The sequence below is a fragment of the Balaenoptera physalus genome (assembly GCF_965194825.1).
Source record: "Balaenoptera physalus genome assembly, chromosome: 3".
Lineage (NCBI taxonomy): Eukaryota > Metazoa > Chordata > Mammalia > Artiodactyla > Balaenopteridae > Balaenoptera > Balaenoptera physalus.
The window spans coordinates 135,673,442-135,700,448 of NC_138890.1; the positions used below are offsets into that span (position 1 = coordinate 135,673,442).

Consider the following 27,007-nt stretch of genomic DNA (forward strand, 5'->3'; position numbering starts at 1 on the left):
CCACCCTCAGAATGGCAGAAGCCATTCAGGATTCAGATCAGTTGTCATCTCTTCAGGCAGGTCTTTCCTGATCATCTAGCCAGAGTCTTCCTCCTGTCACTTCCCTATTTTATCTCCATCGCCATTATCAGCATCTAAAACTATCTTACTTCTGACTTCCCTGGTGGGCCAGAGGTTAAGACTCCATGCTCTCACTGCAGGGGCCACGGGTTTGGTCCCTGGCCGGGGAACTGAGATCCCACATAGAAGCTATGTGGTGGAACACCCCCACCCCAGAAAAAAACCAAAATCCAAACAAAGTCTTGGGGACTTCCCTGGCTATCCAGTGGTTAAGACTCTGTGCTCGCACTGCAGGGGGCTCGGGTTCCATCCATGGTCAGGGAACTAAGATCCCACATGCCCCGCAGCCAAAAAAAAACAAAAACAAAAACAAACAAAAAAACTATCTTACTTCTGGATTTAAATTCCAGCTGGGGAAGACAGACAATGGCACTTTGAGGTCAGAAACGTAGGGTTCACTGCTGTAGCCCCTGCACCTAAGACAGTGCCTGGAAAGTGTTAGGAAAAAGAAAAAATCCAACTGCTACAAATTTTGTGCTTTTCATTCAGCTGGCCCTCGATGTCACTTGGCCATCCTTCTGTGTATTTTGATCAGCTTCTCCTATTTCTCCAGAGTGAAGATGGCAAACCTCTTCCTCTCCTCAGGCCTTCCCTGTGCCCTGGGTCTCTCTCTCCCAGCTGAGCGGACTTGCCTCCACGTTCACGCCCAGACGTCTGAGCGGGGAGAAGCTGGCTGTGCTCCCACCCCCTCTGCTCGGGATTCCCTTGTCCCCTCCATCCTCCTCTGGGCTTCTGTCCAACCACTTACCCCTTTCTCGATGTTCTCTAGTCTCTCGGTGTCCACAGCCTCCTCTCCATCAGCCTAAAGTCCGGTGTGCCCCATCTTCCTAAAACAAAACAAGACCTTCTAGACCTTATGTCATCCCCTAGCTAATTATTCTATCCCCTCCCAGCCCAGCTCCTTGAATGGTAGCCTGTATTCAAGGGTCACTCTCCACGTTGCTGCAAAATAAGTCTGCCCTCAATGAGGTCAAAGTCAGCCTCTTTGCTAAATCTATACTTTAACCTTATTTTCCTTAACCTCTTCAGCATTTGACATAAGCCTCTTATCAGGAAAGATTGTGAACTATTTTTGTCTTAGTGCTGTCAGGAGGACAAGTAGAGTTTTCTCTTATCCTATTCCATGCATTCTCAATGGGGCAAAAATTTGTTCTTATGGAGAAAAAAAAAAAAAAACATATTATCTAAGATTTTGTTTTGAATTTTATTTATTTTTTTATATAGCAGGTTCTTATTAGTTATCTATTTTATACATATCATATTATCTAAGATTATACCAAATCTTAGCTATAGATAATGGATTATGACTCTCCAAAGGTCCAAGTACATAACAGACATAAAGAATATCTGTGGTATTCAAATTTCATCAGGGAGAGGGAGGAAAAATCAGGTGAAAAATGTCTTGAAAGACTCCTGGGGGTGGAGGGATGGAGCAATAATAAAAAAAAAGGTGAGAGACTCAGTTCTAGTCAGCTTCATGAATTGCTCATCCAGACCCCAATGGCCCAGGGGCTCATTTGGGGGATTTCAGTACCAGCTAAGCTTGGGGTCTGAGAAGGTTCCCTAAAGAGAGTGGTATCTTGGTCTGGATAAGCTGACAGAGGGGGACAAATGGAGCTTTGGAAAGGGAAGGGGGATTTGAGGGTTCCCAGCAATAGAATGGCACATTCCAGGGCCTGGAGCCAGAAAGGAACCTGTGATTGGAGGACAAAAGGACGAGGTGTAGCCACAGTGCAGACCACAGAGTAGGAAGCAGGAGAAATGAGGCTGGAGAGGTGAGCCTTGTACGTCATTTTTATTTTCAGATATCTACCAGTTGCTCTAAGAGTGACATCAGAATCCTTGTTTTAGAGTAAACACTAATCTTTCTCCTTGTAATCAAAAGGCCTATTGAAGTTTTTGGGGTTTTTTTCCAAATTAAAGTTTAAATTCTGTTCTGAAATATAGAAGCTAACTTCATGAAGACCCAGATCAGTGCCTTTTTTACTTTTCTGACTATACCCACAATAAGAAACGTACTCAGCACCACCAGTGAACACACATATACACATACTGGGTACAAAACCCTTAGCTTTACTACGTGTGATGCACTCTGATGGTCTCTGTTTAATTCCGTTTAGTTTAACAGTGAGCCTTGCAACTCACTAAATTGATTTCACAGCCCACAGTTTGGGAAACACTTAGTTAACTTTTTCCATTATTAAGTAAGGTAGTTTATCATCTTTGTGGGGTGAGTTACCCCTCTACGGGGAGACTGTGATGGTCTAGACTGGTTTTCCTTCTGCGGCTGCAGTGAGACATTGAGTAGGTAGGAAAGCAAGAGGTGTAGTGAGACCAGACAGCATGGCTTGTGTCAAGGTCTGAGAGGTTAAGGGAGATAAGGATGGAAGCACAGACTTAGCAGTGAGGGTGTCTTTGAGTTAGGGAGAGTCAGAGGCAAAGTTGGGCAGAGGTTGGACTGCAGTTGGTTGGGGAGTGCATATTGCAATTTCAAGGAGCTGGGTGGGAGGGGATGGAAAAGATTCACTAGAGGCTGACATGAGGTCTGGAGGGCTTGTTTTGTTTTAATAAGATGTTTTTAAGAAAAGTGACTGTTAATTTGATGGAAAGGAGAGAACTGGTTAACAAGGGGCCCCGAGGGGCCATGGTTGATCGAGTCTGAGAGCTAGATGGCCAATATCCTGCTTTAAATATTCCTTTTAAACAAAGTAATTTCCTTATGTCATCCTCAAATCATGAATAAGATTTTTGTTCAGCATTTCAGCCTGGTGTCAACTAGCCTTTGGGGGAATTAAGCAAGGGATTGTACCAGGCTTTAGGGAAATAAGTGCAAAGGGCCTCCAGTACCTGAGGAAGAAGTAATGAGACAGAAGCAGATGATAGCAGCAGTCTGGAAAGAGATAAAAGTGACAACCAAGTTAGAACGTAGACATCTGCCTAAGGGAATCCTAAAAATATTTGAATGATAATTTGATTGGACCTTGCTGCAATCTTGGAGGCCAGAGTCAGCTCTGGAATGTTAGCCTTACGGCCATGAAGGAGATCACATTTTAGATAGAAGCCATAAGTGCGAACACATTTTAACAGGGTTGAGAGGATGGAGGAGGTCATCTTCCCGAGACACCACTTCCATCACATCACCCTTCCTTAGGTCAAATACTAGCAGTGGTTCTAGGCTTTCTCACATGAAAACTGTTTGGTTGTACATTCTGATCTCGACTATTCTTTCTAAATCTACCTTTATGGAATTTCCTTCATCATATATTCCTAACTCTTTGGTCTGGGGGTCATATTCCCCACCAATATGACCAAAAAGGTAGATGTGGAAGCCATATTTTCTGGGGCTACACTGTATGATCCCTGTCCTCTAGACTCACTGTTCTGCTGTCCTCCAAACATTCCTGCTTCTCTCTTTATCCCCCTCATGCTATTTCTTGTAGTCAGGATGCTATAGTAGGCTGAAGAATATCCCCCCCCACAAAAAAAAAGATGCCCGTGCCCTAAACCCTGGAATCTATAAATGTTCCCTTATATGGCAAAGACTTTACAGATGCGATTAAGGATCTTGAGATGAGATTTCCCTGGATTATCTGGATGAGCCCCAAATGTCATCACAAGAGAAAGAAGGCAGAGGGAGATTTAGCACACACAGAGGAGAAGGCGGTATGAAGACAAAGCAAAGAGAGATTTGAAGATGCTGGTCTTGAAGACTGGAGTGATGGGGCCACAAACCGAGGAATTCCAGCAACCACTCTAGACTGGAAGAGGCAAGATTCTCCCGTGGAGCCTCCAGATGGAGCTCGTCCTGTTGACTCCTTGATTTTGGACTGCTGGCCTCCAGAACTGTGAGAGAATAAGAGTCCATTGGGTCAAGTCATGCAGTTTGTGGTAACTTGTTACAAGAGTCATGAAACTAATACAGATGCCCTCATCCTACTTCTGATGCTCAAAATCTGTCCCCTTAAGGCTCAACTCCACGCTCCTTCTGCCTGTGAGCGCCCGTATTGCTACAGTTGAAAGCAATTTCCCTCTACTTGCTGGGTATGAGGTTCACCTGGCACCTTATAAACCCCTGGATCTAATTTTATGCATTATTAAGCAAGGCATGCTGCTAGGAATCCTGGGAGATAGAGCAGGTGTTCAACAAGTGGTGAATGAGAAAAGATTTGAAAGATTCTACTAGTTCAATTGATTCATAACGTACTTGTGAAGCTTCAGGTCCACAACTCTGAACTTGTAAGTTGCTTCCTGGTGGCGGTGTTGCGGTCAGGTTCATCTGGCACTGCTCATGGGGGACCAGGAGTGAGCCCACACTGTGTTCACTCTGCCTTCCCTGAGTCCTTCCTGGGGGGTTCACCAAGCCACCCACATTCAGGATTGGCCCTGCTTCTGCTCCCGAGTCCATTATAACCAACGACTCATTAACAGCCTCAGCGGCTATCACAGGGATCCACATCAAAGCTGACCTATCCAGGGCCTGTAGCATAGCCAACAACCAGGAGTCTGCCTGTCCTCCTTAGTCTCCAACCAGATTTCAAATTAGAGTTGGAATCGGCCGGCTCTTGGAGTTGGTCCAATTCGTAAAGCTGAACATTGGCCAAGATTTTCTCCTCCCTTTGCTTTGTTCCCTGCCAAGTTCCACAGGCCCTCTTAAGGCCTGGATCCTGTTCTGGATCTCAGCCGGTGTCTGGGTCCAGGGGACCCATGGAGAACCCACCCTGTTCGTTCTGTAGGCATGGGTCCTAGTTCCTATGCCCTCACCTGCTAGCTAGACTCATACCAGGCTGTCTAAATTCTGGCTTAAAACAGCACGTGGGATCCTCACCTACCATGGAAAGATGGTCTGTAACCATCGCTCAAGCAGCTCTGCCTTTTGACTTAGTGGTGGAGCCTGCAGTGCCGCCGGCGAGAGCAACCAGGTAGCTTCCTATTTACCCTGCCTCGTCCTCCTTTTCCTGACATGGATTTTCTGAGCACCAGTGGACCTCGCTCCTGAACTTGGTGCCAAGTCTCTGTAATTGGGCTCAACACATCTCCAACAGATCCACTGCTTCATGGTGCTTAAGAATATAAACTAAGCATGTATTCTTTGGCACATTGCTTCACCTGAGTATGTTTCAATTTCCTCATCTCTAAAATGGGCAGAATTAACAGAACATACCTGCCAGGGACGTTGGGAAGATTGGATCTGATTCTGGCCATAAAGCATTTTCACTATAAGGCATTGTGCAACGTGATCAATAAATAGAAGTGTTTCTGGTGGTCTCTCCAAATCATAAGCAGACTGGACACTTGAAGTTATTTGCTGTCTATCAAAAACATTAATCCTTTTTCTCAGCTACTCTTTGGAATCCTCATGAAAAAGCATATAAATCTAATTTTCTAGGGCAATACAGGTTACTGAAACCCAGATGGTATCTAAATGGAATACATTATAAAATCTTGGAAACAGAAGAATGCTTTTGACTGTCACTCAGTGTTTGGTGCAAGGTTTCTCCCTCCAAAATAGGACCAATCCAAGCAGCTATCTTAGCTCATGTTAACACTAGGAGTGGTTTCATATTTTCATGTGATAACTGCCCTCTGGTGGGAGAGATTAGAATTATACTCATAAGAGACTAATAATAACTGAAACTGTAAATGAGCAACCCTTAGTCCTCTTGCCTTTTGACTCTGTATTCCAAATAAAGGTCCTCATACACTGAGCCCATTTATTTGTCCTAACCCTTGCAGCTTTTAGATCATTTGTTTTGGGGTAGGGGGTGGGATATGGATTGGGAAATTTTTGAAGAATAAATTTTAAACCCTTGCTTTCTTATTGAAAACTACCAAGCGTAAACTATGCTAGTTCTATATAAAAGTACCTAAAGAGGCATCATAACGGTGTGATTAAAGGAACAGTTTTCTTTTAAATGAATTTATTTGTTTGTTTGTTTGTTTGTTTGTTTATGGCTGCGGTGGGTCTTCGTTACTGTGCACGGGCTTTCTCTAGTTGCAGCGAGCGGGGGCTACTCTTCGTTTCGGTGCGCAGGCTTCTCATTGTGGTGGCTTCTCTTGTTGCAGAGCATGGGATCTAGGTGTGCAGGCTTCTCATTGTGGTGGCTTCTCTTGTTGCAGAGCATGGGCTCTAGGTGCGCAGGCTTCAGTAGTTGTGGCACGTGGGCTCAGTAGTTGTGGCTCGCGGGCTCTAGAGCGCAGGCTCAGTAGTTGTGGTGCACGGGCTTAGTTGCTCCGCAGCATGTGGGATCTTCCTGGACCAGGGATCGAACCTGTGTCCCCTGCGTTGGCAGGCGGATTCTTAACCACTGTGCCACCAGGGAAGTCCTGAAGGAACAGTTTTTAGGGACATAAAGACCTAAATTTGAATCCTCACTCTGCCCTTTACTATCTGCTTGACACAGGGCAAGTCACAACCTCTCTGAGGCTTAATTTCTTCTTTGCCAGGAAAATGGGGAAAATACATATGTCTCTTAGGGTTGTTGTGAGGATTAGAAAAGAGATATAAGACACTTAGACTAGAACCTGGCACATAGAAAGTGTTCAGTAAATATCAGATATTATTATTTGTAATACACAATAGGATTAAAGTTCTTTGGAGAAAAAACTGACCCATTTCAACTCAGTAGTGGCTATTTTAAAAGAATAGCATGTGGCATTGCCCATGTTTCTTTAAACATTAATCAAGGCCTTGGCAAATGTGAGATGTTACTGGGTAACTATACAGGCCACTAATTCTGTGCAGGTAAGGTTCAGACCAAGCCAGACCCTGGGAGGAATGTATTAAAGCTTCCCTATCATGCCAGAGTGTCTTTATCAACTATGATCAAATGATTTTTTTTCTTTTTCCACAATTTGCTTTTAAGCCCTTTGGTGGTATTAATATTACTTTTTAGTTGCTGAACTACTGAGCTTGAGAAACTCAAGTCTGCTTTTTTAACCTGAGGGAAATTCCAAGGAAATATACCTTGCTCACAACCGGTTCTTAGCAGGGGGTGGGGGAGTGGGTGAGGGTGTTATGAGTTATTTCTTCCACAACATAGTTTACCTGAGAGGTCAGATAAGGATGTCAGGTTAAAGAAAATGCAGGATTGGAGATAGTAGGGCAGAGTGTAGGGTGAAGGACCAGCAGTCAGGGGCAGAGATAGAAGCCGGGAGTCCTAACCAGCTCTGTAACCCCCGGTAGCTCATCATCACATCCATGAACCTCAGTTCTCAGCTGGAAAAGTGAAAAAAAGGACTGAACTAAATTTATAAGGTCCCTTTTGAGTTAAAAAGAAAAAAGATGGAGAAGAAAAGAAGACACCCTTAGGTATGATGCTGATTCCATACAGCCTGCTGAAGCGTTCTCCAAAACATTATCATTTTCTTTTTTTGTGCACCCACTTCCCAGCCCTGGCAACTCCCTTTCTGTCCATTTCACACTCATGACCTGGCGGCTACCATGTGGTCCGATTCCCAGGCCAGGTGAGTGGACCCAGGGTGGACCCCTGACAAGAGCTGAGCCAATCGGATTTTTTAGGGGACGGGGAATTGGGATTCTGAGACGTCAGGCCCTGTTGGCCCTTGGGCTGGGGTGTGCATGGCGTTGAAATGGCATTTCCTGCCATGACAGGGCCAAAGCAGAGAGGGCCAGTGCTCGTGTTCGCCTCACTCTCCTTTCCCTGTGGGGATTTGCACTGAAAGGTGCTCACGCAGCCTCAGCGAGAATATTTGTCTTGGAATTAGGAATTCCCTAGAAACCAAAAAATTGCTTAGAACCAATTCCCAAGCCACTTTCTGCCCTTGTACTTTGGCAAACAACACTTGTATCATTTGGATAAAATTCTCTTTATTTCTAGAGCTAGTGTGAGCAGGTTTCCGTTAGCCTTTGCAAAGCAGATACCTATTGGCAAAGGAGCTTTGAGGAGTTTATTCTGGGGCTCAAGACCCCAGTGAATCCATGACTTGAAGGACTAACTCCAAGAAGGGGCATTTCAGACACAATCCAAGCTATTAGAGACATATTTGGGGGCAGAAGGATCTTCTTATGGTTCTTCAAACCCGTCAGCAGCTTCCTGTGCTATTTTCCTGGTCTTGATGGGAATTCTAGAGGAACATACTTGACTAGACTTTCTATTTTGCTTGCAGAACAAACAACAACTAGGATCTAAGGTGAAAGATCTTGCAGGTGAAAAAAAACCCTCAAGTTGGTATTTTTATAGCCTAGACTCAGAAAGTCCTCTTTGGAGGCCCTTTTGGAGGAAGAATGAAGGCTTACCCAACTGATGCAATCTACTCACATGCTCATGTGGCCCACCTGTTCAAACCTCAGGAGAGGCCATGTTGCATGACGGTCAAGAGCATAAGCTACAGAGCCAGTTGCCTGAGTTCAAATCCTGACTCCACCTCTGACCTGGACATGTAACGTAGTATCCACCACATTGAGTTCTTTGAACATCAAATGAGTTCATATATAGAGCATCTAGTACCAGACACTGTTCTAAGTAGTTTTACATAAAAATAAAAGGTGGCCTGTGTGCATGTAAAGTGCTCAGTTTGTTGGTCACAGGAGGAACTAGAGAGACAGCTGAGAAACTGGGTGCGTGGATTGTCTACATGTGTGGAAGCCATGCTTAGTGTTTTGATAGTAATTCCAGTGGGAATTAATTAAAATTCATATTAGAAACTCACCACCCACAGCAATTGGTCAGTAATAGTCAAAAGGCAGAGCAAACCCCAGTGGTTTCTTTACCTCTATATATGTCAGCGGGAATCCTCACAGCAGACACTATTCTGAAGATGTCTTTTTCTAAGCCCCAGAGCAAGATGCACTATCTCATAGCCAGCTCATGGGCTTCATAGCTTGAAGGAAGCAAAGTCAATAGGCTTGTCTCCTTGAGTGAAAAGTTATGTCAGGACACCAGCACAGGGCAAATACTCAAGGGTTCATTTCTTTCTTTCCTTCTACAAAACATTAACTTTACTGTGTCACCACATCTCATTGCAACAATCTAGCCATCTCTTAAGCACCTCCTTGTGATAACATCATGGTAGTTACAGGATGTGCTTTTATGGAATGTATTACTTTCATTTCTCACAACACTATACGATACTTTTCCCAACCCCTGAAAAGTGTAGACTTCGATACTCTACTGCCTTCAAGACTGTAACCTCCAAGGAACCTATCTTTACAACTTCACTGCCTGCATCTCCTCCTTCCTACCCCTCCCACAAACACACACACACACACACCGCTTGACATTTACCCACTGAAACTTTTTTCCAGATTTCCAAAACACTGTCCCTGGTCATTGCCTTACATGTGTCAGTCAAGTTCCCAGCAGGAAATGTGGCATCTGCAAGCTGAGTCATTGAAGGAGAGTTCAAAAAATAGACTGCTGCAGAGGTGGGCAGAATTGAGGAAAAGTATAGAGTAATGCAATGCCCCCAGGGCTACCAGAGCAGAAAGTTATTACAACCTTTAGGAATAGTCTTAGTTTTGATTTGCCATGACAAGGAAACATTTGATTTCTTGATGGCTGTGGCAGCCACAGAAGTGTACCATTCAATTTCCCCTCCAAGACAGAGCTGGGAGATGCAAGTGTGGAGTTAGCTGACGACTTCCAGAAGTGAGAACTGTGAGAGCCTTCAGCTTTTGAGCTGAGGCCGCACTTGTTCTAGGCAACCCCTCCCCCATGACTAAGCATCATGGGGGCTCTAGAGCCTGGATGTTTCTGTTAACACGGATCTCTTACAGATCATCTTCGCTCTGGAGCCCCCATCATGTCTGCATCCCGGTCTCAGGCTCTCCCTGCCTGATCCTGTTTCCTCCCCACTTTCCTGTGGCAGGGGTCAGATCTACATCATGCTGTGAAAGCTCTCCCTGTACAATCCCCCTTCCTCTTCCTTTTCTCCTTCGCAGGAATTTCATCTCAACAAACTGCTTATGCTCCTAACTCCATCTAAATGTCTGCTTCCCAGAGGACACAATTAACTCAGTGGCCATAGTTGGCCATCCATGGGGGTTGGAGAGAAGAGGAAACCAGTCTATGTAGAGATGAGAAGGGGGGGTGGGGCGGTATTGTTGGTTTCCCTCTACCTGTTTCCACTCCTTTCCGGAGATCTGACTTCTTTTTCATCCATGACTTCCATGGGACCCTATTAATAAATTTCTTATCTTTTCTTGAGTTAACCTAGGCTTTTACTCTTTTGTCACAAGGACGAGTAATTCATAGATTTTTTACATCATCTTCAAAAAGAGGGGAGAGTCAGGGCCACAAAACCACCATCCTCATTATACCCCTTACATAGCTCTACCAATACTCACCCTCAGCCCAACCGCCATCCACAACATTAAGTCTGAAAGGGATGGAAAATCACCAAGAAAATTCCCCAAGACAACGTGGAAAAAGGGAGCCGGGGTAGGAGATCATTAACACTAATTGAGAAAATCCTCTTATTCTATGGAGGAAATGGGCATTTCTGCTAAGTTAACCAAAAAAGAAAAAAATGTAAAGGTATAACTTTGAAGCAATTAAAAATAAACTGGTTTTTTGTTTGTTTGTTTTTAATGTGCGTCACTGGCTCTGTAAGCAACAGAGGGAATAAACTACAGAATATATTTCCATGTTTGGTGGCCTCTAATGTTCAAATATATTTTAGCAACATATATTAATTGAATACCTACTATGTGCCAGGTCTGGAAAAAGCACTGGCTATACAAAGATAAAAGACTCATTTCTTTTTTTTTTTTTTAAACGCATTGTTTACTTTGTTTATTTATTTATTTATTTTTGGCTTGTGTTGGGTCTTCGTTTATGTGCGAGGGCTTTCTCTAGTTGTGGCAAGCGGGGGCCACTCTTCATTGCGATGCGCAGGCCTCTCACTATCGCGGCCTCTCTTGTTGCGGAGCACAGGCTCCAGACACGCAGGCTCAGTAATTGTGGCTCACGGGCCTAGTTGCTCCGCGGCATGTGGGATCTTCCCAGACCAGGGCTCGAACTCGTGTCCCCTGCATTGGCAGGCAGATTCTCAACCACTGCACCACCAGGGAAGCCCAAGACTCATTTCTTAAAATCTCAGATAAGTGCAGGAGACAAATAATGAAAAAGTAAACTAGAGATAAACACTCAGAATAAAATTTCCTTAACTTGGGTTGTACCATTTTTTAGTAAAGAAAGGCAGTAGCCAGGGACAAGAGAAGTTTTCCAGTTACTGAAGCATTGGAGCAATAAGAAAATAAACCATTTTTCAAAGAAGAATGGGAATTCTTTGAAAATTAGGCACATTTTGAAATGATGAAGAAGAATCATATACTAAATGTAACTACTGAGATCTATCAAGAGAAGAATGAAAAAGATCGGGCATCAATGTCAGCAGGAAATTATCCTGAGCCATGTCTCCTAAGAGCACCAGCTCCAAGCCTGGCCTAAATTCCTCCTGAGAAGTGTACGTGGGCTGCACCACTGGTCAGGTTACCTTGGAAACTGAGCCCTCTACGGACCTCTCCATATCAATTCCTTCCAGCCTTACTACCGGAGACACAATCTGGCCACCGTGATCTACCTCCTCTGTTTGAATTCCATCTCAATTTCTTTTGATTAGTGTGGTAGTCAGCCACCAAAATGGCTCTCAAAGATCCTTGACTGCTGGTAACCTGTCACATTCAATCCAGCTGCCTTGCGTAACTAAGAGCGCATTGCAGAAATGACAGTGTGTGATTTCCGAGGCTAGATTACAAGCGGTGATGAGGCTTTCACCTTACTCTCTCTTCAGTTGCTCCCTGTGAGGGAATCCTGCCACCGTCCCACATTGGGAGGAACTGAGACCTCCTTTCAACAACCATCACCATGTGAATGAACCGTTTCGGAAGAGAATCCTCCAACCCCAGTGAAGTCTCCAGACGACTGCAGCCCTGATCGCACCTTACCTGCAACCTCATGAGAGAACCTGAGACAGAACCACCCAGCTAAGCCACTATGGAACTTCTGACCCACAGACACTGGATAATAAGTGTTTTAAACCACTGAGTGTTGAAATAATTTGTTGCAATTAATAATTACAGGAGTCTGGGTGTTTTAGTTTTGTATCATGATTACTTTTGCTTTCCTTCTATCTATCCACCAAATATGCTGTAATAAAAATATTTTTAGAAATCATTCTTCATATAATACTGGAAAGATCTATTCATTTCTTTTTTTTTAATTTTTTTATTGAAGTATAGGTGATTTACAATCTATTCGTTTCTGAGATCACACAACGTATCTTTCTATTCGTGTTTGCCTCAGAAAGATTAAAGAGCCACAGTAGGTAAGCAGCAACTCCACAGAGGGACTCTCAAGTGATCGAAGAAGAATGACAGCTGGAGCCCACCGGCATTCATCCCGGTCACCTAGAGGAGCAGAAATTAACAAGGCACCACAGTCAAGGCCAATCTGCAGACAAAACAAATTCTTTCCTGTTTAGGAAAGTCATGTTTCCAGGTTACACTGCCCAGAAGGAACTGGCCTCAAAAATCAGGTTTGCTTTAAGAACTGGCAAATTAAAAGAAGGATGCAAAAGCAGGAGATTCATCATATGGGGCAGTCATTATGGAAGCAAGGCCAGACTCTTCCAGCCAAGAGGAAGGTGGCTGTGTTCTACCCAAATTCTGCTTCCACCTCTGCCTGGCCCTACAACATTAGCCCAACCTGGCAGAGATGTCTGTCCCTACTGGTAACCCAGCCTAAACTTCTCTAGGCAAGATTCCTCAATTCCAGCCTCATCCTCTGATCGTTACGATAACCCTGAATCAGGGATCTCCAATCAGGAAAACCTGTGCTTGTTTCTGAGGCCTAGAGGCCCAGCATATCTTTTAGCTACTTTTATCAGTAATCTGGCAAATCAGGGTCCTGCCCTGAGCTCCTTTAATGCCTCAATCCTGGCTTCTCTGAGCTCTAACTAGGGCTTTGCAGCCCACAGCACAGGAGAAAGTCAGGAATTCTAAGAGCCCATGTTGAGCCCATGCACCTCAAGGCCAGAGCTCTGGGTCATCCCAGACCTTGTAGAAGAGGATCTCTTCACACTTTTCTCCCTGTTCTTCATTTTGTCTGATTCTTTATTCAAATACTTAGGTCAGAGACAACCTCCTGCTCCCTTTGTGGGGTGGGGGTAAAACACTGAAATAATAGAGTTTTTTGCAAGGAGTCTGACCTACCAGGTTACATATTACAGTTACACTTAGGTGTATACACGTAAACAGATCTACATACATGTACACACATATATATCTGAGTGTGTAGATATGTATGGGTGTGTGTAAATGCACAGAGGAAGTAAGTTTAAAGAAGAAAATTAGTGTCGTTCCTGATACTCAGGGTCTTGGTTTATCTCATCTGTAAAATGGGCATAAAACAGGCCATATCACAGAGGGTTGTTTCGAGAATTCATTGAGATGTCTAATAACAAAGGGCCTGGCATATATTGGTTGCAGAGTAAATAAAATCATGTTAGTATTGTTAAAATAAATCTAGCCACCTCTCCTTTCACATCTTGTGTCATGGGAAGGGGTTTTTTGTTGCTGTCCTGAGAGTGCTGAACAAACAAAGCCTGCACAGCCAGCCCCTGACTACCTTCCCAGAATCATCTACTTAAAACATAAGAGGTTTGTATAATTTGTCTCAGTAACGATAATACCTAATGCTCTATGGCCCTCAAAATGTCTCTGGCACTGTTCTTAGGATATTATATCAGCTCATTTAATCATCACTCGAATCCTATAAAGACATTTTATTATTACCTAATTTGAGGAAATGAAACAAGGGCACAGAGAGGTTAAGTAATTTGCCCAACACACACAGCTGAAAAGGGACAGAGTAGAATTTGGATCCTTACAGACAGGTCTGTCTGTGCTAGAAATAGCATATGACAGGAAACACTCTGCTCTGGAGAAGCAGTTGCTCACATGTACAAAGAGGAGCGTACAATTATGTTCACCACAGTACCGATAAGTGAAATCTTAGAAATCGTCTAAGTGCCTATCACTAGGGAACTGATGACATTTGTCATGGTACATTCATACTGTGGAATAGCATGCTGAATTTTTTGGTTTACTTTGGTTTGGTTTGGTTTTTAATGTGAACGTTGTGGAACAATGTTCCAGAAATATTGGGTGAAAATTTAAGTGGCAGAATATGTGCAATATGACACCATTTATTTAAGATGTGGAAAAGCTCCATATTTTCAATAGATACTTAACTGTGTAATTATAGATACATAAAATGCAAAAGTATTTTAAAGATCTGAAAATGGAGGCCAAGTTACAGCGAATTTTGGTGTTTCTGCATGTTTAAATTTTTTTAACAATGGGAATCCCTTAGTCTCTTACCTGTGTATTTATTTATTTATTTATTATTGAAGTATAGCTGATGTACAATATTATATAAGTTACAGGTGTACAATATAGTGATTCACAGTTTTTAAAGGTTATACTCCATTTATCATTATTATAAAATATTGGCTATATTCCCTGTGTTGTACAATATATCCTTGTAACTTATTTTATACATAACAGATCGTACCTCTTAAGCCCCTACCCCTATCTTGCCCCTCCCCCTTCCCTCTCCCCACTGGTAACCACTAGTTTGTTCTCTATATCTGTGAGTCTGCTTCTTTTTTGTTATATTTACTAGTTTGTTGTATTTTTTACATTCCACATATAAGTTATCCATGTACTTAAATGATACATGTCTATACTTTTATTTAATAATATGAAATAGGCATTTCTCTTCACTTCTTTTTACGTCTTTCAGTTTGTCCATCTTGGAAAAATGGGTTCCCCTGTGCTGTGCTTGCATCTATCATTCCTGGAACATTGGCTATCTGTTTCTGCAGTAATCAGCTTTGGAAAATGGGTCCCTGTTCCCACGCCTTTCTGATCCCCCATATTTCAGTCCATATATTTGTGGACTTAACTCTAACATCCTAACTTGTCTTTCTTCCTGGGCTACAGACAAGAAACCCTCTAGGAAAATATGTAGGCTTGAGGGAGAGATGAGTATCTCTGATATCAAACCACTTGAAAACCTGACTTAAAAAGTTAACTTATGTATGTTGGTGGACACATACTAAGAATGCAATAAATGTAAATTATGATTACATGGAACTAATTAAAGATACTTATGCAATAATAAAATCAATAAAATGGTGATTTCCATACTGTTTCTCCTTAGCAACTTCATGTCATTAAAGGGCATGAAACTCTCAAAACGGCTTAAAGACTTAAATATAAGACATGACACCACAAAACTCCTAGAAGAGAACACAGGCAAAATATTCTCTGACATAAATCGTACCAATGTTTTCTTAGGTCAGTCTCCCAAGGCAATAGAAATAAAAGCAAAAATAAATAAATGGGACCTAATCAAACTTATAAGCTTTTGCACAGCAAAGAAAACCATAAAAAAAAAGAAAAAACCTACAGACTGGGAGAAAATATTTGCAAATGATATGACCAACAAGGGATTAATTTCCAAAATATACAAACAGCTCATACAACTCAATAACAAAAAAGTAAACAACCCAATCAAAAAATGGGCAGAAGACCTAAATAGACATTTCTCCAAAGAAGACATACAGATGGCAAATAGGCACATGAAAAGATGCTCAACACTGCCAATTGTTAGAGAAATGCAAGTCAAAACTACAATGAGGTACCACCTCACACTAGTCAGAATGGCCATCATTAAAAAGTCTACAAGTAACAAATGCCAGAGAGGGTGTTGTGAAAAGGGAACCTCTTGCTCTGTTGGCGGGAATGTAAATTGATACAGCCACTATGGAGAACAGTATGGAGGTTCATTTAAAAACTGAAAATAGTGTTGCCTTATGATCCAGCAGTCCCACTCCTGAGCATATATCTGGAGGAAACTATAATTCAAAAAGATACATGCACCCCTATGTTCACAGCAGCACTATTTACAATAGCCAAGACATGGACAGATGAATAAAGATGCCATATATATATATATATATAATGGAATATTACTCAGCCATTAAAAAGAATGAAATAGGGACTTCCCTGGTGGCACAGTGGTTAAGAATCCGCCTGCCAATGCAGGGGACATGGGTTCGAGCCCTGGTCCGGGAAGATCCCACATGCCACGGAGCAACCAAGCCCATGTGCCACAACTACTGAGCCTGTGCTCTAGAGCCCACGAGCCACAGCTACTGAAGCCCACATGCCTAGAGCCTGTGCTCCACAACAAGAGAAGCCACCACAATGAGAAGCCTGCGCACCGCAGCAAGGAGTAGCCCCCGCTCACCACAACTAGAGAAAGCCCTCATGCAGCAACAAAGACCCAATGCAGCCAAAAATTAAAATTAATTAATTAATTTAAAAAAAGAATGAAATAATACCATTTGCAGCAATATGGATGGACCTGGAGATTATCATAGTAACTGAAGTAAGTCAGACAGAGACAGACAAATATCATATGATATCACTTATATGTGGAATCTAAAATATGACACAAATGAACTTATTTATGAAACAGAAACAGACTCACAGACATAGAAAACAAGCTTATGGTTACCAAAGGGAAAGAGAGTGGGGGAGGGATAAATTAGGAGTTTGGGATTAGCAGCAGATACAAAAAAAAAAAAGGCATGAAACCCAATGGCTTTCCCATCTAATTCTATGAATTGTTGATGTCTGCTCGCACTTGGTTGGAGAGTGGGAACTTAAGAACATCAGGGGATATTTTTACTGGGTTTTACTTTCTTGATTTAAACACACATGAATGTCCCAAACCCATGAGTGGCTGCTTGCAAGCTGTCTGTCCCTTCCATCCACTCTGGAATCCTTTGAGATGCTATTCAGGTTGTCCTCTGCTAACTCTGTCCCTTGATGGGACCCCTGGGGGGTTTCCTGACCCCATGTCTCTTCACTATCACCTCCCTATTTCCTATGTAGGAGAACCTTGCATGTTTTGATTGTCCTTCTTTTCCTCTTTGGTTAAACTGCTTAGGCTAAAGTTGTATCAGTATGGAGATCTTTCTTTTAGTCCCTTTTCATTTCTACTTCTGGCTTTTCAACTCACATTCTTCCATTTATTTTGTTTCATTTATTATAATGTCAACAAAAAATTAATCAGTAGACAATCTAAAAAGAGAAGGAAATTTTTATTTGATCCAACCTGAGGATTATAACCTGGGAGACAGTCTTTCAGAAAGCTCTGAGGACTATTCCAAAGAGGTAAGGGGAGAGGCCAGTATATATGTGACTTTGACAAAAGGGTGCATGCAATCAGGCACACATCTTGGTAGAAGGTTACTGCATTCGCGAGGAACAGATATCTTAGTTAATGGCTTTAGTGCTTTTCTAAGTATGGGAAGATGCAGGAAACTGGATTCCTAACGCTTTTTCCTGAAAACACCTAACTATCTGAGGGCCAGTTCTGCTGTTTTCCTAGAGCACAAAGTGTATCATCCTGATCTTCACCCTGCATCCCTTTCTGGGTTACTGTAGGTCAGCAACTGCATTGGCCAATGACTTGATTCTTATGGAACTGGATGATGGACAACATTCTTTATTTTACAATCCTTCCCCTTTCAGTCTTAATTTTGACCAAGGTTTGGGAGGCATTTTGTTATGGGTTTGTGCCATCGTGCTAAGAATGTTCATTCCCAGGTCAGGCAAGGATTTTATCAGTAGGCCACTCAATGTGCTATTATTGGACTAAGCCCTGTTAACAGTAGCCAAAATCCTGTGGACTGCCTGTCTTACTAGTCTGTTATGGTCCAGGAAATTGTTCCCTCTTGTTGCTTCTTTCCATACCTAGAGTTACACTATTACAATCGTTGATCTTACAGAACTATATATTTGGTCAATCATTTCCAGTCACCTAGTCATCATTATTTTTATCAGAGACGCAGTCACACATTTGGTAATGCAAGAAACAATAATCTTGTAAAATAGGCAGAATACAAGCAATATAGCTAGTAACATTAATAAAGTCATAAGTAAGTATTTAAACTAAGAACTTCCATTAGATGTGGTCCAGTATCTCCCTAGATAGTCTGCCAAGTCTTTTCTGCACCAATTGGTGTCTTTAAGGGAAATGATATATTATCATTGTATAAAGTTCACCAAAGATGTGTGCATGTGTGGTGGATCATCGTGATCCCTTACAGGATTGAGAAAGGAATGTTATCATCTAAGGAGTTACATGGCTGGTGCCAGAAGAAGAAAATTCGATCTTTATGGTTAGATAGGTATTTCTGCCATGCAGAGGTCTGGTTAATGCATAATGCAGATGCACAATGCACACTAGAGGGGAGGAAGGAGGTCCAAATGGGCAAAGAAAAACTTTATGTTTAAATTTTTCTTGTCTTGCCTTAAAATATGAATTTTTTCATCACTAACAAATCGATTATTTTCTTCTTTCTTATTATGGCTATGTTTATTAGTAGCACAGAAGGATTAGAAGTGCCTGAGCCATCAACACGTAATGGGATGAATTGTTTTGAAAATGTCTAGAATTTTTCTTTACATTCTTAAATATTTCTAAGACTCTGAACTCCTTCAAATTAAACCTGCTTTAGTTCAACAGTGGGATCTTTGGCCAATTAGTTGACAGACTTTCCATTAGCTTGAATTTGTTTTATTTAGGTAATAGTATTAACAATTTTGTTGTGAAATAATAATTTCATACACACATATATATGTGTATATATATATACACTCATATCTGCTCCTGTTTCCTGACACAGACCTCCTAAAACCCTTGTAAATTTCTAAGTGATAAGAGCACTAGAACGATCTTTTGTTCTGTTGAGGTGTCTCTGGACAGCCTTCTGGATGGCTCCTGGATGGGGCTGGTCACCAGAAACTCCAAGCCATAATTAGAAGCTTGGAATTTTCAGCTCCCCCTCACACATATACTCTTTCAGAGAGGGGAGAGGGGCTGGAAATGGAATTAATAATTGATCATGCCCACATGAGGAAGGCTTCATAAAATTTCCATTGTATGAGGTTCAGTGGGCTTCTAGGTGGGGGAACACAGCCACGTACCAGGAGAGTGATGCACCTCAGCTCCACAGGGACAGAAGCTCCAGTGTTATGACCCTCCCAGACCTTCCCCTATGTAGTTCTTCATCAGGCTGTTTATCTGCTCATCCTTTAATAAACTATAAACATAGGTAAATGTTTCCCTGAGTTCTGTGAGCCGCTCTGGCAATTAATCGAATCCAAGGGAGGAGAAAGTCATGGGAACTTTTGATTTGTAGCCAAGTCAGACAGAGCTGTGGGTAACCTGGGAACCTACTACTTGATACTGACATTTGAAGTGGAGTTGGGGGGCAGCCTCTTGGGACAGAGTCCTTAACCTATGGGGTCTGACACTATCTCTAGGCAGAGAGTATCAGAATTGAGTTAAATTATAAAACACCCAGCTTGTATCACAGAATTGCTTGGTATGGGGAAAAAAACCCACACATTTGGTGACTAGAAGTGTCAGAAGTGAAGTACTCTGAGTGTAGTAATCATGTGAGAATAAAGGGAAAACTGAAGAGGGAAGACTGGGTTTTTGTAACTCATCAGTTTTACTGTATCCTGTTATATATGTGAAGTATTTCAGCCACTTTGAGGTAAACGAGTTTTTGTACCCTGGACTTTGTTATATTAGAACTTGAAATATATTGTGAAATAGACACATTGCTTCTAATTAATTGTATTAGATAATTGAGTAAATGAATAACATTATAGAAGGTATTCGATTTATAAATAACCTAGGTACTAAATGCTTGGTTATATGTAATTTAACAAGGGTTAACTCTTCCTACCTTAAAAATTAATAGAATGTTAGTAAGATTGACATTTAAGGTGTCAGGCTGCTCTAACAGAATACCATAGACTGGATGGCTTAAACAATAAACATTTATTTTGCACAGTTCTGGAGGCTGGGAAGTCTAAGATCAAGGTGCCAGCAGATTCAATGTCTGGTGAGGACCCACTTTTCACTTTGTTCTCACATGGTAGAAGAGGCACAGGCACTCTCTGGGGTCTTTTATAAGGGCACTAATCCTATTCATGAAGGCTCCACCCTTACGACCTAATCACCTCGCAAAGGCCCCACCTCCAAATACCATCACATTGGAGATAGGTTTCAACATGAATTTTGGTGACACAAACATTCTATCCATTGCATAAGGATCCTTGATTCATAAAGTACAGTAATTTCATGTGTTTTAATCTAGGTAATGTCAGAGTTTTGGTTTTATAGAAGCAGATGCTGAGACAGAGTCTGGGGTACAAGGTGTTGATTGGGGATCAAGACCTGTGAAAGGAAGATGAAACAGGATTGGGCAGAGGGAGAAGTCAAACAATGATGCAGACTTGACAAAGCCTGGACCAACCCACTCAGGAGCTCTGGAGCAAGTATTTACTGTTAGGATTGGACGAGGGGATGGGTCCTTTATACCCACCTTGCTCAGCCACTGGATGGGTTGCTCATGGAAGGGTAAGGAGGTTCTTTGCAGCTGAGGCAGAGTCTGGAGAAGCAGACAGCTGAAGACAGTCTGCTATCACATTTCTTGCATCTGGGCAGCAGGTCCTACCTTAAAAGGGGATCTGGGTGGTGGTGGTCTATAATACGTGGCATTTTCAAAATTATGTTCTAGAGCACCAGCCTTCTGCAAGATATACTAACAGTATCCCAAATGTATCTGTCCATGAAGTGCCCATTCATATTCCCTTATCATGGAAATCAGACTACCTACATGAGCATACTAGTCTCTGAGAAGTAATCTTGCAGTAATCAAACCCATTTGACATTATCTAACACACTGGTTACCACTCATTTAACCATAGAACACTTTTGGGGACACTAATGACTCTTGCAACGCCAAAAGAAAAATGCTGTCCAGCACAATAGACTTAGTGAGTATCTAGGCTTTTATTTGGATAGAAACCTCAATTCTTTCTGATAATGGGAATAATTCCATGGTTAAGAAGAAAGTCAAAGCTTTGTTTTACATATCCTCTAAACCTCTAAAGAGAAGTATGGCTTATATTTTCTCCCATCTGAATTTTTTTTAAGTAAAGTGGTAGTGGGACTTCCCTGGTGGCACAGTGGTTGAGAATCTGCCTGCCAATGTAGGGGACAGGGGTTCAATCCCTGGTCCAGGAAGATCCCACATGCTGCGGAGCAACTAAGTCCATGCACCACAACTACTGAGCCTGTGCTCTAGAGCCCGTGAGCCACAACTACTGAGCCCACATGCCACAACTACTGAGCCCACACGGCGCAACTACTGAAGCCCGCATGCTCTAGGGCCCATGTGCTGCAACTACTGAGCCTGCGTGCTGCAACTACTGAAGTCTGCACGCCTAGAGCCCATGCTCCGCAACAAGAGAAGCCACTGCAATGAGAAGCCTGCGCACCGCAACGAAGAGTAGCCCCCACTTGCTGCAACTAGAGAATGCCCACGCGCAGCAACAAAGACCCAATGCAGCCAAAAAAAAAAAAAAAGTGGTAGTAAATTAAAATGAGTTGGCTAACACCGCTTTCTATAACTAATCATCATAATTATAGCTACTGACTAAAACTTGGAGCTCAGGAAGAAAGCCCCCATGAAAATAAACCAGACACCCAGTAGAGCTGCCCAAACCCACACAAATGAGTTGGTTCCACATGGGATCATCATAATCATGCATGATATTCACTGCTGTTAGCTAAAGGATTAAAGGGAAGTTAATCACCATTTATTCAGCTTGCTGGAAGTTGATTTCTTTTGTGCCTCTGATCTGCAGTTGGAGAGTGCTAAAAGCAGAAAGAACAGGAGTTAACAGAAAGAGAGACAGATTTTATGACTTTCATTTAGTGAAATTGATGAGGACATGATATTTTTCTGATTGCAACCGGAATATTCCAGGCCTCCTATATTCAAGTCTCATCCTTATGCTGCCAAGCTTACCCTTCTCATTTTGCTGGCTCACCGGCCCCAACCTACCCCTACAGGACGTGAGTCTTGAGCAAACCTAATACCCCTTGGACTCTCCCACAACCACCTCGGAGAAGTGAGTGGTGGTGGGCAGGTTCCCTTTTGCCCTTCCTAGCTCTGTTTGCTGCTTCCAGCTTCTTCAGGGAGGCCTCTCTCACTGCCAGAGCCCTCCTGAGTTCCCAGAGCTGCAAATCCCTCCACGTGCTAAAGGGATATGTGGCTTCTGGCTCTTCTTTCTCCCTAGACACTGTACGAGGCACAGCACAGAAACAGAGAAAACATCTCTCCAGCTGTGTCACACTTGGCCCTCTAAAGTTATAGATGCAGTGCTTCATACCCCAAGTCTCAAATCCCTAATATCAACAGCTACTTCAACTGCCACTGACTACCTGGAAACACAGGAATTAGAGCTAGTCCCTGATGTCAGGCTGGGAAACAGGGAAATGAAGAAGGTAGTAATCTTGCCCTATTACCCCCTCAGAGAAACGTCTTCTTTCCCCTTCTTTCTCCATGCAAATCACTCATGTAATTTGAGGCTGTGGGACCAGCAGTAGCCCAAGCAGAAGCATAGTGGAAAAGCTGTACCCCTGACCAAGTGGTTCAAAAAGAGTTTTTTCTACCATATGATCCAGCAATCCTTCTTCTGGGTGTACACCCAAAGGAAATGAAATCAGTACCTCATCTGAGCTCCCATGTTCATTGCAGCATTATTCACAATAGCCAAGATATGGTCAACAATAAATGGATAAAGAAATTGTAGTATGTTACGTGTACAATGGAATATTATTCAGCCTCAGAAAAGAAGGAGATCCCGGCATTTGCAACAACATAGATGAACCTGGAGGGCATTACACTACATGAAATAAACCAGACATAGAAAGAAAAAAAACTGCCTGACCTCACTTATAAGTAGATTTCAGGTCCTCTCACCATACACACACACACACACACACACACACACACATACACACACAAAATGGTAACTATGTGAGATAAGCCAATTAGCTTGACTATAGTAATCATTTCACTCTGTATAATAAACCATCATGTTGTACACCTTAAATAGATAATTTTATTTTTTTAAAAAACAATCTCATCTCAATGGGAAGGAAAATCAAACTTTTTTCTTTCCAGAGATTCAATGTTGCTTCCAGTGTCACTGGGAGCAAGGATGGATCTCCAGGCATGTCAGCCCGATGTTTCTGTTGATGCCGTCCTGCTGCGGTCTGTCCATGAAGAACACGGGAAATTCGGGGGATGATGAACCACGTGCTCACTGTGGAGAGGATTACAGACCCCCACATGGTGACAGCGACTCCGGATGCCCTGATCCCATCTTCCTTCCTATCATGAGACACGGCTGGTAGGAAAAGTGGGTGGGGAAAACACATTTTTCAAAGCTTCAAAAGATTAACATGCTACCTTTTTTTTTTTTTAATTTTTATTTTTTAAAGATCTTTGTAAGTATTCAAGTCCGTTCAAATCCAAGGAAATTTTAAAAATTAATTTATTTATTTACTTATATTTAATTTATTTCTGGCTGTGTTGGGTCTTCGTTGCTGCGTGCGGGCTTTCTCTAGTTGCGGGGAGCAGGGGCTACTCTTCGCTGTGGTGCATGGGCTTCTCATTGCAGTGGCTTCTCTTGTTGCGGAGCATGGGCTCTAGACGCACGGGCTTCAGTAGTTGTGGTACGTGGGCTTAGTAGTTGTGGCTTGCGGGCCCTAGAGCACAGTCCCAGTAGTTGTGGTGCACAGGCTTAGTCGCTCCGTGGCATGTGGGATCTTCCCGGACTAGGGCTCGAACCTGTGTCCCCTGCATTGGCAGGCGAATTCTTAACCACTGCACCACCAGGGAAGTCCCCATAGTTTTAAATTGCACTATTCTTAGAAAAGAATATTTGTTTTTCCTTCTTGGGAAGAAGACAATAACTAATGCTGACACTGCCCAGGCCAGAACTCAGCTGCAAACAATTCCCTCGGTGATGATGGGCTCTGCTTCTCTGCCTGAGGGCGTTCTCTGGGTGAGGGGACACCTTTGTGCAGGGCTGCCTAGAGATGCAAGGGAATTAACACCCTGGCATCCACCTTCAACCAAAGAGGGGCAGGAGTTTGTAGATAAATAGCCCAACTCTCTCTTCTCGGCAGGACAATTCTGCAATTCTGAGGTGTGTTCTGCGAAGTTTCTCGGTCACCCCCAAGAGGATGATACTCCAGTGCCCACAGCAGTAACCTGCTCGTAAAGGCATTGTATATATTTGGGGGGTTTTTTTCCCGTCTCTGTCTCACCCACTCCATCACCATTTTTTCTGGGGTCACCTCTCAAATTAATAGCCTCCACCCAAATCTTCATTTTAGGGTTCGCTTTCAGGGGAGCCCAAACACAGAAACCATATATAGAAATCTGGGATTTTATTTCACAAGTTTTACATGCAGTCCTGCTGACCTCCTGCTTCTGAAAGGTTGTAACAGCATCAGCATTAGATTTACCAACCTCTGGAAAAATTCCACTGTCCTTTCACAGACCAGGAAAAAGTAGTGGATTGACTAGCTCAGAATGACCTTCAGCTGACAGTAGTGGGGAAAGATGGTAAGACCTCTCTCTAAAGAGAGGGAGGTGGTTTAACAAAATGCCCTTAGGCAGTAGAACCCTGGAGATCCTGGAAGGACAGGAGGAGATGGGACCTTCTTCTAGTCCTTATGGATGAATCCAATTCAGCTAATGTCTTGTAGTTTATGGGCAGTTGCTTAACATCATGGGACGATATGGAAAAAAGAATTCAGCAGCCATTAAAAAGAGAGGAAGGTTGCCTTTTGCAAACCTGTTGCAGAAAGCAGCAGAGAAGGGAGCAATAGAAAAGGATCAGACAAACCAGGCCACGTGGGAGCACCTTGGAGAAGCTACCTGTAGTCACTGTGGGATCTCCTCCTGAGAATGCAGCCTGCGAATCCTCACTATTCAGTGCAACCAAGAGAGGAGGCCCCTCTGGAATCAGAAGGCCACTGGAGGAAGACCTAGGGGTCAGTGCTTTGCCACCAGAGCTGTGAAGATGGGCTTAAGAACATCAGCTCTAGCTGCTTAGGTGATCCACTTGCAGGACTTGAAGACACCCAAGAAAGATGGGGCAGATCTGGAAGAGAGCCCAGAGCTTGGGCAGGCAGAGCTGCAGCTACATTTGCAAAGGGAATCAGAAGCCTCAGCGTAGGCCCTGCTCTGAGCCTGGGGGGCCTGGAAGTCTAGAGGAGCCGTCACCCAGTCCTGAAAGGGGAAAGCCCCAAGACTGAGGGCAGTAGACCTGGCCACCATTATTTTTTTAACTGTCATTGAGAGGAAGACCAACCACTATGTGGGAAAATCAGTGCTGCCCTGGGTGATCCAGAAGCTAAAATCTTCTCAGTCGGCATGAAGAATACCAGGTAGGGCCAATACACAGCCACCCGCTCAACTTTGAATAAGATGCTAAAATGGATACCTGTTGCTTTTTTCTTCCTCATGAGCTGCGAGGGCCCTGAATATGTCAGGTATCTTTGGTTTGTCCCTCCATCCTGCTCCTGCCGGGACTGAGCAGCAGGCATTCCATCAACAGGCATCCAGGCTCTCTGGCTTCCACCTGGGTTCAGCCAATGGGAGCCGCTGGCGGGAGATCAGAGAGAGAGAGAGAGGAGCAGGGAGGAAGGCTGGGCTCTTGGTTCCCCGGCTCCGTCTCTGCAAGGTCACCAGGCTGGCTGTGCACCTCACCGAGCATCACTGCCTCTTCGAAGGGGGCCTGCTCAGCAGGACCCCCTCCTTCCAGGTTTGAATCTCCTCTCCCTCCCCTTGTCTGGTCGGGCCTTGGGGTGGGGCGGGGGAAACGACCCTGTTGCTGCTGGTACTGTGGTTCTCATGCATCCCGCCCACTCCTATGTATTTGGTCCTTTCGTGAACAAGTCCTCTTTGGATTATCTTAATTTGATATACCATCTGTGTCCCGTTGGGGCCCCGGCTGCTACAGTGGCAGCGACTGGTGGGGAAAGGATGAACTATCAAGGGTGGCCACAGGGACATGATCGGGGTAGAGAGACACGGCACCTTGTCCACACCTGGGCTTCTCAGAGTCCTTAGAGCTGCAGACAACTCCATGTCAGACCCAAAGCAAGGACCTGGGACATGGCCCTAAGCGGCAGCTCTGAAAAGGCTTTTCCCTCCAGATGGTGGAAGTGGGAGAGGTGAGAGCAATGCCAAACCTGCGGAGCAACAGAGTGGGCCCGGAGATGAGAATGGAGGAGTCAACCCAGCCAGGTGGCCAGACGTCAGCTCCAAACAGGCTGCTCATGAGAGCCAACAAACTCATGCCGGTCTTGCCATACCTTCCTCTTGTACACACACACACACACACACACACCAGGGGCTTACCCGGGATCAGGAGGACCCGTGAAGGGCTCAGTGTAGGAACAAAAAGGCCCAGGGTAGGGGTCAGCTTCTCACAGGGGAAGCTGTGAACTTTCCTCGTAAGGAGACTCACACGGTCTTGGAGATCTGGAGGGTCTGCGAGCCGCTGACTGCGCAAAGGAAATGCCCCGGGTCCAGCTGAGGAGCAGCACGGTGCCCGAGTTATGGACTATCCATCTAGGCGTCCTCTGCGAGGAAAGCCATAGGGGGTGGAGAATACACCAGAGGGGCACTGAAGGACTCACTGGTGGGACGAGTACAGCCGGGAGGGAAGGCTGAGTTGAGTCTGGCCATGGGACTGTGGGTCCACTTCCCGGGCAGGTATTTGCATGAGTGGATCTCACAGAGGGGAGGGAGGTCCTGAGATAAGGACATTTGATGGTACAGGGACCCTGGGGGAGAGACAGGATAGTGGTGAGTTCATTCTGGCATCTGGTGCCCAGCCCAGCATCACGGACCAGGTCGGAACTCCACGGAGAGCGGCAGTCAGCCCATTTCTGGC

General features: G+C 43.7%; 1 protein-coding gene across 1 annotated transcript in view; it reads left to right on the top strand.

Moving 5' to 3' along the window:
- Positions 1–16,105, top strand: part of LOC309657924 (uncharacterized protein) — a 73,094-nt gene extending 56,989 nt beyond the window's left edge. Inside the window, exon 6 of the mRNA XM_082455964.1 lies at positions 11,875–16,105. Within this exon, the coding sequence (XP_082312090.1) occupies positions 11,875–11,887 (13 nt within the window). The 3' untranslated portion in view covers positions 11,888–16,105. The remainder of the gene's footprint in view (positions 1–11,874) is intronic.
- The last annotated feature ends 10,902 nt before the right edge of the window (positions 16,106–27,007 follow it).